This window comes from Coturnix japonica, chromosome 3 (genome assembly GCF_001577835.2).
Source record: "Coturnix japonica isolate 7356 chromosome 3, Coturnix japonica 2.1, whole genome shotgun sequence".
NCBI lineage: Eukaryota > Metazoa > Chordata > Aves > Galliformes > Phasianidae > Coturnix > Coturnix japonica.
This window is the reverse complement of record NC_029518.1, coordinates 58,284,284-58,300,225: the sequence shown is the minus strand read 5'-3', so window position 1 is coordinate 58,300,225 and position 15,942 is coordinate 58,284,284. Positions and strand designations below refer to the sequence as shown.

Below are 15,942 nucleotides of genomic sequence, written 5' to 3'. Positions count from 1 at the left end.
ATATCTTCCTTGCACTTGTTGATACTTTCTCTAGTCTACTTAAAAAGCTGCAATTTCCTAATTTTGAAAGGCCTACCTGAAACACTGGAAGGTTTCTTGACTGCCTTCATTGCCAGAGAAATGCATTCATGTTGAGAAAGTGCAACTGTAAGTTTTAATTTTAGAAGGAGAGAATTTTAGATTTACTCATAAAATATGAAAGATAATAAAGTAATAGATCAGACTTTTTAGCCTTAAGAAACAGCACCATTATAATTTAAAAATTGGTCATACTGTAACTCCAAATCAATATTTGAGACTTGCACTATATTTAAATTACATTGCTCTAAAGTATATTAAGAATTCAATGTTGGAAATACAGATATTCCACAGATCAGACTAACAAAGGGTCAACTTAATAAACAATTTATATCTTTAAATATGTTTCCCATAGTAATGGTCTAAAATCTATCCAAAATAAATCTTGTATAATATCTCATTATAACTCATAATTTAACTTGATGAAGAATTAAAGAATTAACTTATGGTTATTCTCTAATACTCTGCATGTTTTATCTCTGCCCTTAAGAATCATTTCATGTCATAATTGATTGCTGGAGCCACATCTCTTATCTCAAGGATAAATAAGAAAAACTTCACAAAATTATTTTAAAGCTTTGGGGATTGTAAGAAGTTGTGATATGAACTTATCAAACCTCCAGAAGCCACAGTGTAGATAAATCTTTAATCACTGTATGAGATAGGAATTAGCAAGCATCCTTCCTCTTGTCTACTGTGCCAATTTATTAGAGGAAAATTGCAGCTACAATGCGTGCAAGTGAAGTGAATTTTGTAAGTGTTTTCAGGCGTCAGACATGTAATGACATGAGCACATATAACTGTGATGACGGGTTGGGACATCAAAAATCATGCTATCAGATCATCTTCAATTTGTTTCATTCCACCACTGGCCTAATGTAGCAATCTATAGCATTATTAGGCTGTTCAGAACTATAGTACGAGCACAATGAGAGATGGGCTTGATACAGAAGTGCTTCCAGCTTTTCTCTACTATGGACATTTGTCTACAACTACTCTGTTGGATGGGGTATTTGTACACATATCCACTGTCTGCAACAATACATTATTTAAAGGTTGAACTGTCAACACTGCATGCTTCTGTAGGGTTGTAAGGACAGTCAGTGTTTCTCTTAAAGGCCTCCAAGAGTAACAAAGTTTCATCTCAGTTTTGTTCTCATGCTATTGAATCAAGGTATTTCTTTTCCCACCACCGTTTCCTACAAAACCAAGCTCAAGTTCCTTTTTCAGACACTTCTATAAGTTTCAAAATTTAACTGCTCTCACGATTCCTCTTTCATTCTAAACTCCAGTGTGATATAAATCAGACTAGTAATTTTAATTGCTTATAGTTTTAAGGATAACAAAGACTTTTATTCAGCCATTTCTCATCAACAGAAGGCAGTCTGTTGACTACAGTAGCAGTGTAGCCTATTATCCTAATTTATTTTATTGTGTGTCAGGACAACAACAACAACAACAACAACAAAAAAAAAAATCAGAGAATAGCTTTCCATGGCCAACCCGAAGTTTCATGGAAATTAGAGTATGCACAAAAGGCAACTCGTTAAGAAGACAGGCAAACCTGATGGTTGGACAACGAGAAGAGAAGATTGTTAATATCCAGATGGTAAGATAATAGTGTGGCTTCCAGCAACATTGCTGACTTTGAGAGCACGTGGCTTGTCCTGGTTTCAGCTGGGACAGAGTTGATTTTCTTCATAGTGTCTGGTATGATGCTATGTTTTGGCTTTAGGAGAAAACCAATGTCAGTTATACCCCAGTGTTTCAGTTGTTGCTGAGCAGTTCTGCACAGAGCCAAAGGGATATCCCATACGATATGACATCATGTGAAAAATCCATAAAACTATAACACTCAGAGAAACTGGCTGCAAGGCAACTAGGTTCATGATGTGGAATTCTCTCTCACATCAGTTCAAAGTTTGGGACTACTGAACAAATCAAGTTTTTGTAAGGTAAATTTATAAGGAAAATTTTCATACTCTACAGTACCTATTATCACATGAGGAATGTTACAGTCCAAAGCCAGCATATCAGTGGCTAATAGCCCCTGTTACATTGCTGCATGATGTAGCTGACTCCATAAGAGATGCATAGCTAATAGAACCTGTGGAATTTTTGAAACTCTTGACCTTGCTGCAGGATAATTCAGTTCTAGAAGAACTTGAAAGTTAAATTTTTCTTCTTCTGGTTTCTGAGAGCAGTGTGGAACTGATATTCTGGTAATAGCATAGAATTGATAGATATTTGTTTCCAAGAAGGTGTCTAGTGGAATGAAAAAGCTGAATGCATTGCATTCTATTGCTGGTCATTTTTAATTATTGACGGAGTAATAGAGTACTTTGGAATGCAAACAGCTTTGTTGTTTGGAAGAGAAAATTAATTTAGTGTAGAAACATGTGAGTAAAATTTTTAAAATGTTAAGAAAAATAAAATCACAGGAAAAAAACTGTGGAAAAACATACAAAACCAATGACAAAAATCTTACTATGCTTCTAAGCAGAGATATACATCTAGATACACAGAGAGACAGTAAATTAGAATAAGAATGTTTTGGTATTTCTAAGTATATATATTTGGATTCTATAACACATCAAAAAATCCAATCAGTATATTCAAATACTTACACCAAAGTAATTAGAGAAAAGAATACAATGCAATAGTTTTCTTTTCTTTGATAGTGTAAATAGTACAACCAGCTTATCTGAGGAGTCTAAATTCAGCAATAGCTTTGCTCTGAAATAGTTTTCCCATCTATTTTCAGAAGATATGTGTGATTGTAAAAGAATGATAAGCTTCCTACATTTCTTTTTTCTTTTTCTTTGTTCTTTCTTATTTCCTCCTCCTCCTCTCTCTCTCTCTTTTCTTTCTTTGTTTCTTTTTGCTTGGTTGATTTTGTTGATTGGTTTTGTTGTTAGTCCTGAAAGGTAGGACTAAAAAAAAATTCTCATGAGAAAAATTCTCATTCTTAGCATAAGTAAGAAGTCATTTTACTCTGTATGAGTTCCAATCCTCCTGTAAGAGCACTGATAAGAACTAGCAGGAGGGTGCAAGGGGGGATCTCTGTGTAAAGAAACAAATATGTTGCTGTTCACCTCGCTTCTCATATATCTGCCTGATTTGAATACAATTTACTTCTTTGAAAATACTGATGGGAAGCAAGGTACAATTTTTATCAAGTTCTTCAGTTAAAGTGATATGTAGGTATAGAAATTGTCTAGAATTCATTTCTAGAATGCTGAATTCTTCAACTATGCATTTTAGTTTTATCTACAACTTAATAAATGAGTGAATTGTTCCATACAATGTGGCTATGAAGGTTTTTCACTGATTTCCCCAGCTTGCTTTCCTATGTCATTTCTCATATTTATGAATTCATTTGTTTGTTTGTTTGTCATTCCTGAAAGGCCTGAAACTGAAAAATATGTTACATGGACATATGTAAGTCTTCACAGTTCAGCACTACATTCAAATGTATACAGAGTCCTTCTAAGCAAAATCTGTGGCAAGTAACTGAGGCAGAGGTCAGTCACCTGCTGAAAAACACATCATCCCAGATCACAGAATCACAGAATTGTAGGGGTTGGAAGGGACCTCTAGAGATCATCGAGTCCAACCCCCCTGCCAAAGCAGGCTCCCTACACCACGTCACACAGGTAGGCGTCCAGGCGGGTCTTAAATATCTCCAGAGAAGGAGATTCCACCACCTCCCTGGGCAGCCTGTTCCAGTGCTCCGTCACCCTCACTGTAAAGATGTTCTTCCGCACATTCGTGAGGAACTTCTATGCTGTTCTTAACTTCCTATGCTGTACTTTTGGGTATTTTACTGATACTGTCAGATATTAATGGACAGAACAGGAGCCAACAGAGCAGAGATTTACCAAAACTCTTTTTCTTTCAGAGAAAAGCTGTGCAGCATTTTTACCTGCTCCAAGGTCCATACACTACAAATAGCTGAAAAATTAATTGCAGTGGCCATGGGAACACTAGGTGGACAGGAGTCCATACCACTTCAAATGAGTAAAATAGTTGCACACAGAAAAGTATAAGGAAGAAATCATTTAAATGATTTGAGTCAGGCTCCATTTTGATGCACAGATAGCTTATTGAGCCTGCACCAAAGTGAAATCTTGAACTCTGATGGTCCATTTCCTTTCATGAGTTACAAATCCACACAAAGAAAATTGCTGCTTGTAGTCAAAGAATTCAGGGGACAAGTATGAGATATGAGTGATGGAAGGTTTCCTTTTGCTTTACTGTGTGTTTTGTATGTCTGTATATGTTCCAGAATACAAATAAGGCAAGAAAGCATTCTCCAATAGGAGTCAAAATTAAAAACCAAACAGTCTTTAATACTTAGAGATCAAAATGCAATTGCAATGCTCCATAACTTTTTGAAAAAGTGAGCATTTCAGAAAATATATGTTCTTCCTTTCTGATTGGGAATTTTTAAGTTATCTTTTGTAAGACCACATAAAATGATTTAGTTCTCAAAGAATAACTGAATTACATAAATAAAACATTACATAAAGATGTCTCAGTACAATTTATGTGAAGTGAATTTCTCAAGAACCGGTCTATTGAAGAAACTTCAGCTTATCTCTTTCTGATCCTTTTATGCTATCTAAACATAGGAATTTATGTCAGCTCAAAAAAATCTATTACTGTTTCTCATAACTGAATCCGTTATTTTCCCTCCATGATCCATCAGTTAAAAACAAGTGCAACAGGAGGCTCTGGCAGAACACTGAAAATAAGAGACTTCAAAATGGAATAAGTTAAACCTATCTTCCTGTGCACTATAACTGGAAATGATAACCTTGATGTTTAATTTAAATCAAGTCATAGAAAAGACTTCTGACTATAATTGTAATCTGTTGTATTAATAAAATGATTGTAAATTGGACTGAACTTGGAAAAGTTTTGCTTGTTACATTGCCTGTAAGCAAATTGAACTCTATGAAGGTTCACCACCCTTGGCCTCCTGACTTTCCTGGTAATGGATCCATCTGACTGCAGACACATGTAGAGATAGAGCTGAGGAAAGGAATGTTTAATTTTCCACATTAGTCTTTATTTCCAGCACTTTGCTGATTCCACTACATTGATGTTTTTTCTCTCCCTCTTTCCTCTGTCAGCCCAGGGAAATAAAGTAGGTGAAAAAATTAAACCTCAAATTAGTGAGACAACATTTTCCTGGTGCAACAAGGGCTGGCTTTAGGGTCAGGCAAAACAAGGAAGCAAATGCAAGTACACAGATTGAAGCCAGAATGGAAAATTACTGGTTTTCATAGTAGCATATGTGATTATAAGTTATGCCTCACTCTACTTGTCAAGGGCAGCAAAGCAGCTCTACCAAGCACCACTCTCTTGCAGGGCAACTTAGTGGAGAAAAATGAACATTCTGGTTTCATCACTTACATGTCTTCCTGCCTTTCCCTGATTTCCTTTTTGGCTAAGAAAAAAAGATTTAGCTGGTTGCTGGCAACACCAGTGAGGTATATATACCTACAGTAAGTCAAATGGGAGGGGCCAAATATTGCTTCAGTGCTGAAAACAAATGAATTTATTTGATGTGATATCTATAACAAGACTCATCAAAGTGAATCTATCTCCTGCTTTCAGCTAGCACTGCTACAAGATCCTTTTTACCTCCACCTGAGGACAGAAGCCAGCACAGAGCATCCTTACAAGCTGATAAAATCCGAAATTCTGAAAACTTTACTGTTTCCCAGTTTGTTTGTTTGTTTCCTGACAAATCACCTTTGGAAAAAGAAAACAGAAAGACTCCTCTGAAATGCACTTTTCTGGCCATTTAAAAGTTTATATTTCTTTTACCAGGATTTTTAATTGGGAAAACTTTAGTTTTATTTGCAGTATTCTTAATGTTCTCAGTCTGAAAAAAGACAGAGCTTGTACATCAAGACTGAAAGTTTGATACATAGGTCTTTCTGAATAACTGTGTTCCTGCTTTTACTATATAAAACTTTCCTGTGGGATTTGCTAACCACATAATGTAACAGGGCTAAACACAGTTCCTTGCTAGAAGAGAGAAACAAGGACTGATGGAAATCTGATATCACAAATAATATCTTGCTTGGGCCAGGAGCCAATAGTTAACATAAGTCTAGAAACAAATAGGAATGTTATTACTACACAAGACTTTCCCTGTGACTCTCTCAGATAATGCCATGCCAATTCTTATCAGGATGGATTTGGCAAGGCCATTTTACTTCTTCTTTCAGAATGGCAATGACTTTCCAAAATCATATGAATGTTGGGACAACTAATTAATTACTGCTCAATTCTTTACAATTGTAATTAGTATGCAGAGAGATACTAAGAGAAATTCTCTGAACAGAAATAGAGGTGAACAGACAACACTAGAGATTCTACAATGTAAGAATGACAGAGGAAAACAAATAAGGATAAGTATTCTGGATAGAAAGTACATAAGAGATGTGTGTGGGAAGGAAAACAAACAAACAAACAAACAAACAAAAAAGCAGTTCTGTCTTCCAAAAGTACAGGAAAAGGAAATTAAAAATTAGAAGCAAGGAACTGAGATGAATATATCTGAAGTATAACATGAAGAAAAGAGATGATAAAGAAAAGAGGTAATAAAAGACATACAGTTTTAAAGTAATTAATCTTTTATTTGTACTCTTTCTTGATATTAAAGGAAAAATGGTAACACATTTGTACTAAGCTCAAAGTATCTTAACACTGCACAGCTCTTAATTCCTGGATTATGTTGTTAAATAATTAACTGATGAATCATAAGTAAATAATTGAAACTTGGTTCTCTAAACCTCACAATTGAGAACATAAAAATGCCACAGTGATATTAAATTTTAGCACAACTGATAATGAAGTTAATTAGAAAAGTTGATAGAAAAAAAAAAAACCTTCTGAAGTCTACAGCTGTAAAAACTGCTTGCAGAAACATCTGGGTCCTATTTTCCCATGGAACAGAATAAAATAGATCGTCAATTATTTAAATCTCCTACATTAAACTTATATCTGGAGAAAATGGAAGCGTGGATTGCAAGTTCATCTGCAAAATACCTAGATGTGCTGTGGGCCTTGTCCTGTTGGAGAGGAAGGCTTATATAGTTGAAGGGTTACTCTAAAATGCTAAGGCAGTCATGATTTAAATTTCAAATAATTTTTTCTCCAACATTCCCAGACTTAGAACCAGAAAAAAAAAGACCTTACACTTCAATAGATGATAGTAACTCAAATACTAACATTTAAAACAAACTGCTTCAGAAATCTACTTATAAATGTGTTTATTGTTGTTAAAGAAGAACATTATACAAACTAGTAAAAATCACTGTTCACATCCAAACATGAAAATAATTCCTTTCTCCTCCCACGAACATCTCTTTTATTTTCTGATACAGCAAAAGAATGAGTACTTCAAGTCTAAGCAAGGCAACTAATCTAGATTTCAACATCATCACAGTCATGAAATTTCTATATTTTTTTAGTATAAGAGAACTTTCATAGCACAGATCCTGCTGTGCAGAGTAATCAAATTTCTCCACAAGGACGAACTAATAGGGATCAAAAATCTAAGAACCGCTAAATATGTAAATATTCCAATAAGGAAATTATAAATTGCTATGGTTTTATTAAAACAGACTTATTTCATTTATTCATTCTTGTGAGCTGTTATTTAAAAAAATAAATAGAAGGTTGTTTATATTTTAGAAGCCTCCACCCTTCCTGCTTCCTGATGTTTAGCCTTGAAAAACCTTTGCCGCCAGTAAAATCAAGTGTCTTCTTGTGCCAGTACAGGTGTGAAAATGTCCAAGTCCTCCTTATCTTCTCATCCAGTTCCCCATCTGAGGTTAAACTGATTTCCTTTTGGTCACATTCACTTACATTTCCTCCTTAGTCCCTGCCTTGGGGTTCATTTGATGGTGGCATGGCTGTCCATATAGGAGTCATTGTCAAAGAAGTCCTCCAGCTGGCAGTACAAGGCCTCAAATGTGGGCCTCTCACTGGGCTCTGTACTCCAGCACTTCAGCATCAGTTCATAGAGTGCCTTTGGGCAGGTCTCAGGCTGAGGGAGTCTGTATCCCTTGTCCAGCATCTGGATCACCTGGTGTCCTGACATACCTGCCAACATTTCAAGGCAGAAAGAAATAATCAGGTTACCTGTGTGTATCTGTCTCCCACTGAGACAAGACAACAGATTGCACTCCCCACCTGCAGTATGTCTAAGGGCAAAGTTGGGAGCAGGCGGGTTCTGTGCAACACTAAAAAACCACAAAAATCACTGGAGTTGCCAAAACTGCAGTTTAAAACTACATCCATCACATTTCAGTCCCTTTATCTCTAACTGCCAATACCCATGTGAAGCATTTCAAATGGATTTGTCTGAGTGAGAGGCTTCTGCTCTACTGCTCTACTATCAGTTTTTACCAGAATTATTTTGACACCTGTTTCATTTACATTTAAGCTAAAGATGAATCCCTCTGTTTACAGCGGCTCCAAAACCTCCCAATAAAATCTGTCCTGCTTTTGAATTTTCCTCACATTTGGAAAGTTTTCAATAACATCAGTCCTAATTTTCCTGTGCTGCAGTTATCCTGTGGCAACTGTGAGTCATGGAGAAGAAGCAGTTCCCTCATCTTTGCTATACCCTTTTTTGTATTAAGGCTATTGTTGCATTCCTTTTCAATTTTCTACTCTTTAAACTAAATCCTCAGCTATGTAATCTTTACTTCTTATTCTAAGATCTCTGAATTATATTTCCTTTGTACATTATCCATTTCCACCGTGGTTCAATGTAACCTTATCTCTTAACAGATCACCAAGGATAAACTCCTGAAAGTAATATCAAGAAAGAAAATAACTATTTCTACTGTGAAGTTAAAGGCAAACTATGCCTTTGCCATGGCATATTTTGTGTGTTTTGCTAAACATATTTTCAGACAATGCTGAGAACCATGGTGTTATCTATAATATAATAATTTGTTTAAATGTATGTGTGCAAAAACAATTTATATGAGAATGAGGTGAGGATTTGGGGCTTTGGGTTTGTGGTTGTTTGTTGTTTGTTTGTTTTTCCAACATGCCTTCCCAGGAGGTGAGGGTGGGAATCAAAAGGCAAAATCAACTCTTTTATGGTAAATATCACTGTGGGAGTCCATGAACTGTAGTATATGCTGAATGTATCAGCTTATAGGCCTTTTAAGATGCAGCACAACTTTTTTTTTTTTTTTTTTGCTTCAGTCTTGCCCTTGTGTTCTCCCCAGCACAAATGTGTCAGTCAATCACTTTACTAATCTCTAGTGTTACTGCAGCCACTGTTCCTTGAGCACTCCTCAGAATGCTAGGCATATTGGTTGCTCCCACACCATTAAATCTATACTTGTGTTTGGTGAAATTTTATTTCTAGACCTTCTGATTCATTTCTTTACAAAAAATTTCTACTGCAATAGTCAAATATGAGGGAAGGGAGGAAAATTACCCCGATTCATTTTTTGATGGCTTCTTCCTGAAGTACCTGTGCAGTATTTTGCCTGTGATAGTCTGTTCTTTCAAGTGATGTTCACAGAAGAAGAAGAAAAGGGTGCAAGTAGGTGGGAGCAAAAAGACCTCCCCTTTTCCACATTACAGCATTTTTGATGAGGTGCTGGATGAAAACAAGCAATTGCCTTCTGTGTCTGTGAAATGCAGGTTGACTCAATCGAGAGGAAGCTTGAATGGCTCCTAATTACAGCCCTTGGGAAGTTTCCAGGAAGCCTGGGGTAGCCAGGTCTGCCAATGAATTGGCCTCATCTGATCAGCCAATTTTCCATATTTGTGGAAAGTTTCAAACCCTTCAACACACTTGTAGTACAAGCATTTAACTTTTTTATGTCATTCTTAAAGTAAGACAGCAAGTAGAAATCAATCTGTAGGTAAAAAATACTTACCAGGATATGGCATCTTCCCATACGTGATTATTTCAAAGACAAGTATTCCAAACGACCACACATCTGACTTAACACTGAATTTGTTATAGCGGATTGCCTCAGGGGCTGTCCACTTCACTGGCAGTTTTGTTTCAGCCCTAGCTTCATATATGTTTTCATTTTCTACCTGTCATGGGTGAAACAAAGAAACCTGATTTAGGAGCAGAGCACGAAAGCACCTGACCAAGCTAAGCTCATGCTTAAACTTACCAAATGTTTGCCTTTCATGGTATTAAAGCATGAACTTACAGAAGTCTTTCATTGAATTGGGCTTCACAGTTTAGAAATACTATTGTTCATTGGAGGCCTTTCTAAAGCATTTATCATTTCAAGCAATAACGCAGCACTGGAGTGGTTTGTGATTAATTATAACCCGCTACTGTGAGTTCTGGATCTGGCATGCAAGATTTCAGAAGTCTGTCAGAAGTGGCAGTGGATGGATCTTGCTGACACTAGAGACCAAATGTCTCTGTGTCTGTCATCAGTAAAGAGAGAAGGGAAGAGCAAGAGATAATGAATTTTGGAACCTTTGTTCTTTGATTTATTTCAGTGCTGAAGGGCTATTATCTTTGATAACAATCACTTAAACAGGTTTCAGGACCAAAGAACAATCTGAGTGATTCAAATTAGCATTAGCTTACAATGGCAGCAATTAATTCATGCAAAATGAAGAGAAAATACAGATAGAAAAAGGAAAACTATTTGCTTGGAAATGTGAGTTAATTTTAGTTGGTAGTAGAATCATTTGCATAAAGTTTCATAGAATGGACACCTAGACTCTGAACACTTATCCTCTTCTTAATTTTTAAATGCAGTTTAATGCACATCTGCCACATTCAAGTCTCTGTCAAGTTTTTCACATACAAATTCAGGCAAATGTAGAAACTAATTTGGGGGTCGGGTTTTGGTTTTCTAATATAGAGTGTCTTTTTCAGCTCCAATAATATAAAGCACTGAACGAATGGTTGTTGTGTCTATGTACGGACACACTTGGCATTTTGACTTAAAAGGCAGAATATTCCTAAGTCTGTCAATGTGACTCTATAACTGAGTATTTTAGTGAAGTTCAATTCCAACAAGAAATGTCAACCACTGTAAAATATTACATATAGTCAGCAATTTTCATTTAAAAATATATATTTTTTCATGTTAAAAATGTATAATTTGATTTTATGCACAACTGGAAAAAAAAATTAAGCAAAAGCCCTTTCAAGGTCTCTTGATTTCCCAAGAAATTATTTTACAGTTCAAAATGTAATAAATATGAAATTAAATTTCTGCTGATTGAAGGGGAAAAAAATAAAAAAATAAAAACAGCAAATTAGAAGCAGAGAGCAGAGGGCTTTTTTATCTGCTTTTGCTTCTCAGTGGAAGAGCATAAATCAATAAACACAATAATAAGACTTCAGAAAATATGGACTACATATTGAAATCCATAAAATACTGCAAATCAAGTCTTCCCAACTCAAATCATTTTCAGAAGTCGAAAATCTCATTTTTACCCCACAGCTCTTTGCTGAGATGATCCTCCTCAGCTTTATTTAGTATTCCACATTGTCAAAGCATAAAGACGGAAAAAATAAATAAATAAAGAAAGAAAGAAAGAGCAGAATGGGAAAGAACTTGAAACTGCATCAGATTTAAATGTCTGAGACACTTTATGAGCTTCACAGTTAGTTGTGCAGAGGAATAAGATCCATTTATGATTGCTACCTGCACTCCCAAGTATCTTGAAGGCAGTGGGGAACTAAAAACAGAGAAAATAGCTATAAATATATTTTTATATGTCTTCTCTTACAGGCTCAGGAGTATAATTCCTACAGTCTCTCTCCATGTGCCAGACACTAGTGTTGTGTATAAAGGCTGAGTTGCAAAAGGTATTGCCTGCCACGTTCCTTCCTGGGTGGCTGGGAGACACATACCAGGAGGACATCTTCAGATTGACAGAATGGTACAAACTGGCTTCTAACCTTGCATGGAATAATGCAAGTAGAAGATACAAGGGAACACACTAGAAAACCTTTTCTCTCTGCACATGCTTTTTTGCCTCAACCCAATTATTTAGAAGCTACTGTATATCCCTTAGTTGACCCCTTCTAACTTTCCTCCAGAGTTGTAGTCGATTTACCCTCTCATGACGCACCTTAAAAACTCTTGCAAGTCCAAAATCTGCCACTTTGTAAACACTGTGTTCACCAACAAGGACATTCCTGGCTGCCAAATCTCGATGGATATAGTTCTGAGATTCAAGATAAGCCATGCCAGAAGCCACCTGAGCAGCCATGTCTATTTGCTGTGGCAGGGAGATGTGGTAGCCTGCATCATCTGTTTTAAAAGAGATAGAAAAATATATTTGTGGTATTCAGATACTAACAACGTAACAGTTTACAGGTTCCGATAGTCAGTACAAATCAAGACAACTGCGTAGTACAATAAACCCATGACAGATATTATGGAATGGCACTATTTTAAGTGAGTCATACAGCTAGTATCATGATAGTGTGAAGGACTGTCCTATCTTGTCTGAAGGAGTAGATACTAAATATCTGGTTGCTCTAGGCTTATAAGAAGCTGGTGACAAAGAAAAAAAATATCTGCTGATGGCAATGCAGATGTTTGTCTTTCTGAAAAGTGCCCAACCCATCCCAAAATGCAAGCATGATTTAATGCCAGTACGTACTGGGTGTAGCCAAAGCTGACTACAGAGTAAAAATAGCCCTTCTGAAAAGTTCTCCAATGACTTTTTCTAGCAAATACACCATCTGCTGTTAAGTGTAACTCTCATTTTCACTTTCCAGTCCACTTATCTGCTTCATGCTGTTATCATTGTTGCTGCTACTCAACACTAGGACTCTTCCGGCTGCTTTCAAGCTGCCTGTTTCTCTGGTAGAACTTTCTGAAGCAATGTGCATGCCATTCCACTACTGTAAAATCAGCAAGAGCCAGAAGAAGAGATTTGCAATCAAAAATTGGCTGTTCAAACAAAGTAGTAAAAGAACTTTTAGCAGAAAAACTTGTTTCCACAAATGAAGAAAGAGTCTATAGGACAGGAAAAATGGCAGCCATAAATAGTAAGACAGGTAACAAAAAAGTGTCACTGGATTATAATAATTTAAAACTCAAGACCAGGGATTTTGTGGCATTTTGAGAGCAGGTGAACTCATCATAGCAAATAATTTGTACCCCCCAAGGAAATCTAGCTAAGCAAAATCAATGTTTTCTTCAGGCATCACTGACACCCAAACCCAAACTCTGGACCACGGAAACATGACTGCCTATTTCTGCAGCAATACTCAAAATAGCTTCAACTTTCTCTTTCAGAATCACAGAATGAATCTGAACAGTAACAACAAAAATCTAAGTGTTTGCTGCTACGCATTTTGGCAGTTCTCATTTTTCACTGAGTATGGTGACTTTTCCTTACTGCCTCAGTGTTAAAGAAATAAAACATTTATAGCTGGTATTTTGAATTGACTCATAGTAAAACTGTCTTTGTATTGGTTTGCATAGCTTCCTCCAGTTCTGACATTTTATCTGACCTAACCTTGCAATCACTCCTTATGAAGAGTGTGAAATACCATTGTTTACTAATCTATTTCATGACCTCCAGGTCTTGAATTACCTGCTCACCTGAATGTTCTAAGATAAATAGGTAAAAGGAATGAATTTTGAATGACTTTATTTGCTCTCTTTGTGTATTGTCCTCCTTCCTTTTTGAGTCTAAACTCATTGTCATTATAATCTACCACTGAGATTATTTATTTTTATTGTTGACTCAAAAATTCTTTTCTTCTCTCACACATGCTGCTTTAACCTTTAGAAGAGAGAGAGAAAAATCAGGCTCTGTAAAGACCCATGTCTTAACCATCAAGAAAATATATTATCAGGACACAGAATAATAAAGCACTCTGATGTTTTGCAGTTCTGAGAACTGACAAACATCTTTTTTCTTCTTTTTAATCTCACTGGACAAAGGTAAATCCACACATTAATCTTAAGTTGTATTTAATCAGAAAATAACTAAAGATGTACCAGTACCTGGATGAGTACATGGGTTTTGGAAACTAGTTTCTACAAGTTCCTTCATCAGCTCAGACTGCAAACTACCTCCTGGTGAAAGCAGACTAAGACACAGACAGATCTGAGAACAGGTTCATCCTTGCTCTGACAATGCTCCAGGCTGGCCTGCCTCAAGTTTGCTCCAATACAGAGAGCAGAGGAATGTCATGGCAGAAAGAACAACTCGTGTTTAATGAGCTGATTCAGTGCAGAACAGGAGTCAGAGCTGATAAATTCTCTTTGTGTTCTTTTTTTCCCCTCCAGGACATACAGGTGCACCACGTTAAAGAACAGAGACAAGATCCAGTTTTGTATGTGGAATTACTGCTGAAAAATGATCTTCTTTTGGGTCCTTTTTGGGATCTGAAACCATGTGGGTGCCTGCAGTAGCCTTTAGCAGATGTGCCAATTGAGTGAAAGAAAGCACAGGTGCTCTACTGCACTCACTATGGGAGTATTGCTACAGAAGTTTCCAGACTAGAGCCAGCTTCCATCTGTGAGATTCAGAGCAGGTTGGAAGAGTTTACAGCTGCATTCATCTCAGTATAAATGTGCTTTAGGGTTTTTTTTAAGTGTTTCAAATAAGGAAAAACTATAACAACAAAAAGAAATCCAAAGTTAGTATAACTTCCACATCCAAAACTGAGCGGTACTTATGAATTTATAAAACTTTCCCATGGCTGACTCCTTATCCTATAAAGAAAACATAGCATTTCTATGCCCTTTCCTACTAATATTTTTGACACTGATATCCTTCATTTATGAAAATTTTATGAGAGAAAATATCAAAGGCAGCTCAGGGTCTGCACCACATTATAAAAAATCACAGTAGCTCATTTAGGAAAGACAGGTAAATATTATCACTTACAGAATCTTGGCAATAAACATATAAATGCATATCTATCTGCCCAGTTGAGAGTATTTCATTGGTAATAATTCACCAAATTTCAAGACAGTTTCCTTGCCAGAAAAACAAAAACAAATCAATCAATCAAACAAGCAAAAAAAAAAACAACAACAACAAAAAAAAAACCACAGGTCTATCAGAACTGATAAACACTTTTCCTCTTTTTATTCCCCTCTCTGTGACTTCCTTTTTTTTACCCATGGACTACATACAAACAGCAGCCTTTTGGAAATTTTTTCTGATTCTTGAAGTGTCTGAGTCTCAACAATGCTTATCAGGAGCAATGCACTGACTCCCAACCAATGTGGATTACTTCCAGACAGAGCTTTACTCACGCTTCAAATCTGCTTTCTTATTACTCTCACTGATGACAATTGGTTCTCTGACCTAGTAAAATACCTGTATTTCTTCCCCTGCCTCTTAATTCTGTTTATCTCCTGGTGCATAGGCCATCATAAATGGAGAAACATCACCAGGTTTGTATTGGTCATCTTTACGGTTATCTTAACAAATGCCTGGAGACCAACTGATTTTCAATAGTCTCTGGTGCAAGATTGCAGGAATTAGTGTACAAATCAGACTGTGTGCGTTCACTGCCTACAGCAAGGCAGCTTCTATCCATATGCTGGCAACTAATTTACACATAGGCTGCAGAGCTAATGTATCCTAATGATATTGTGCTCCGTGTAAGAGAGACCAATTTTCACCTGTGTTAGCTGTGATTTATCCTGGCTTTCTCAGAGTTATTTCACCCATGCAATAGATATTTTCACAGACAGCAATCACTTTCTGATGTGCCAGGCTCTTTCACTCAGATAAGCAGCAATCTGTACATAAAGGCACAAATATGATACGGATGGAAATTTGTTCCTCACAGTCTCTGACTATTAGTATTTACTATTGTACACAGACATTCAGATAGTCTGC

General features: G+C 36.4%; 1 protein-coding gene across 1 annotated transcript in view; it reads right to left on the bottom strand.

Annotated features, from left to right (window-relative positions):
* Window positions 1-7,353: 7,353 nt before the first annotated feature.
* The window catches only part of FRK (fyn related Src family tyrosine kinase), a 43,071-nt gene continuing 34,482 nt past the window's right edge, over window positions 7,354-15,942 (bottom strand). The window contains exons 6-8 of the mRNA XM_015858635.2: window positions 12,193-12,374; window positions 10,011-10,176; window positions 7,354-8,205 (exon numbers count right to left, since the gene is read on the bottom strand). Coding sequence (XP_015714121.1) covers window positions 7,997-8,205; window positions 10,011-10,176; window positions 12,193-12,374 — 557 coding nt within the window. The 3' untranslated portion in view covers window positions 7,354-7,996. The remainder of the gene's footprint in view (window positions 8,206-10,010; window positions 10,177-12,192; window positions 12,375-15,942) is intronic.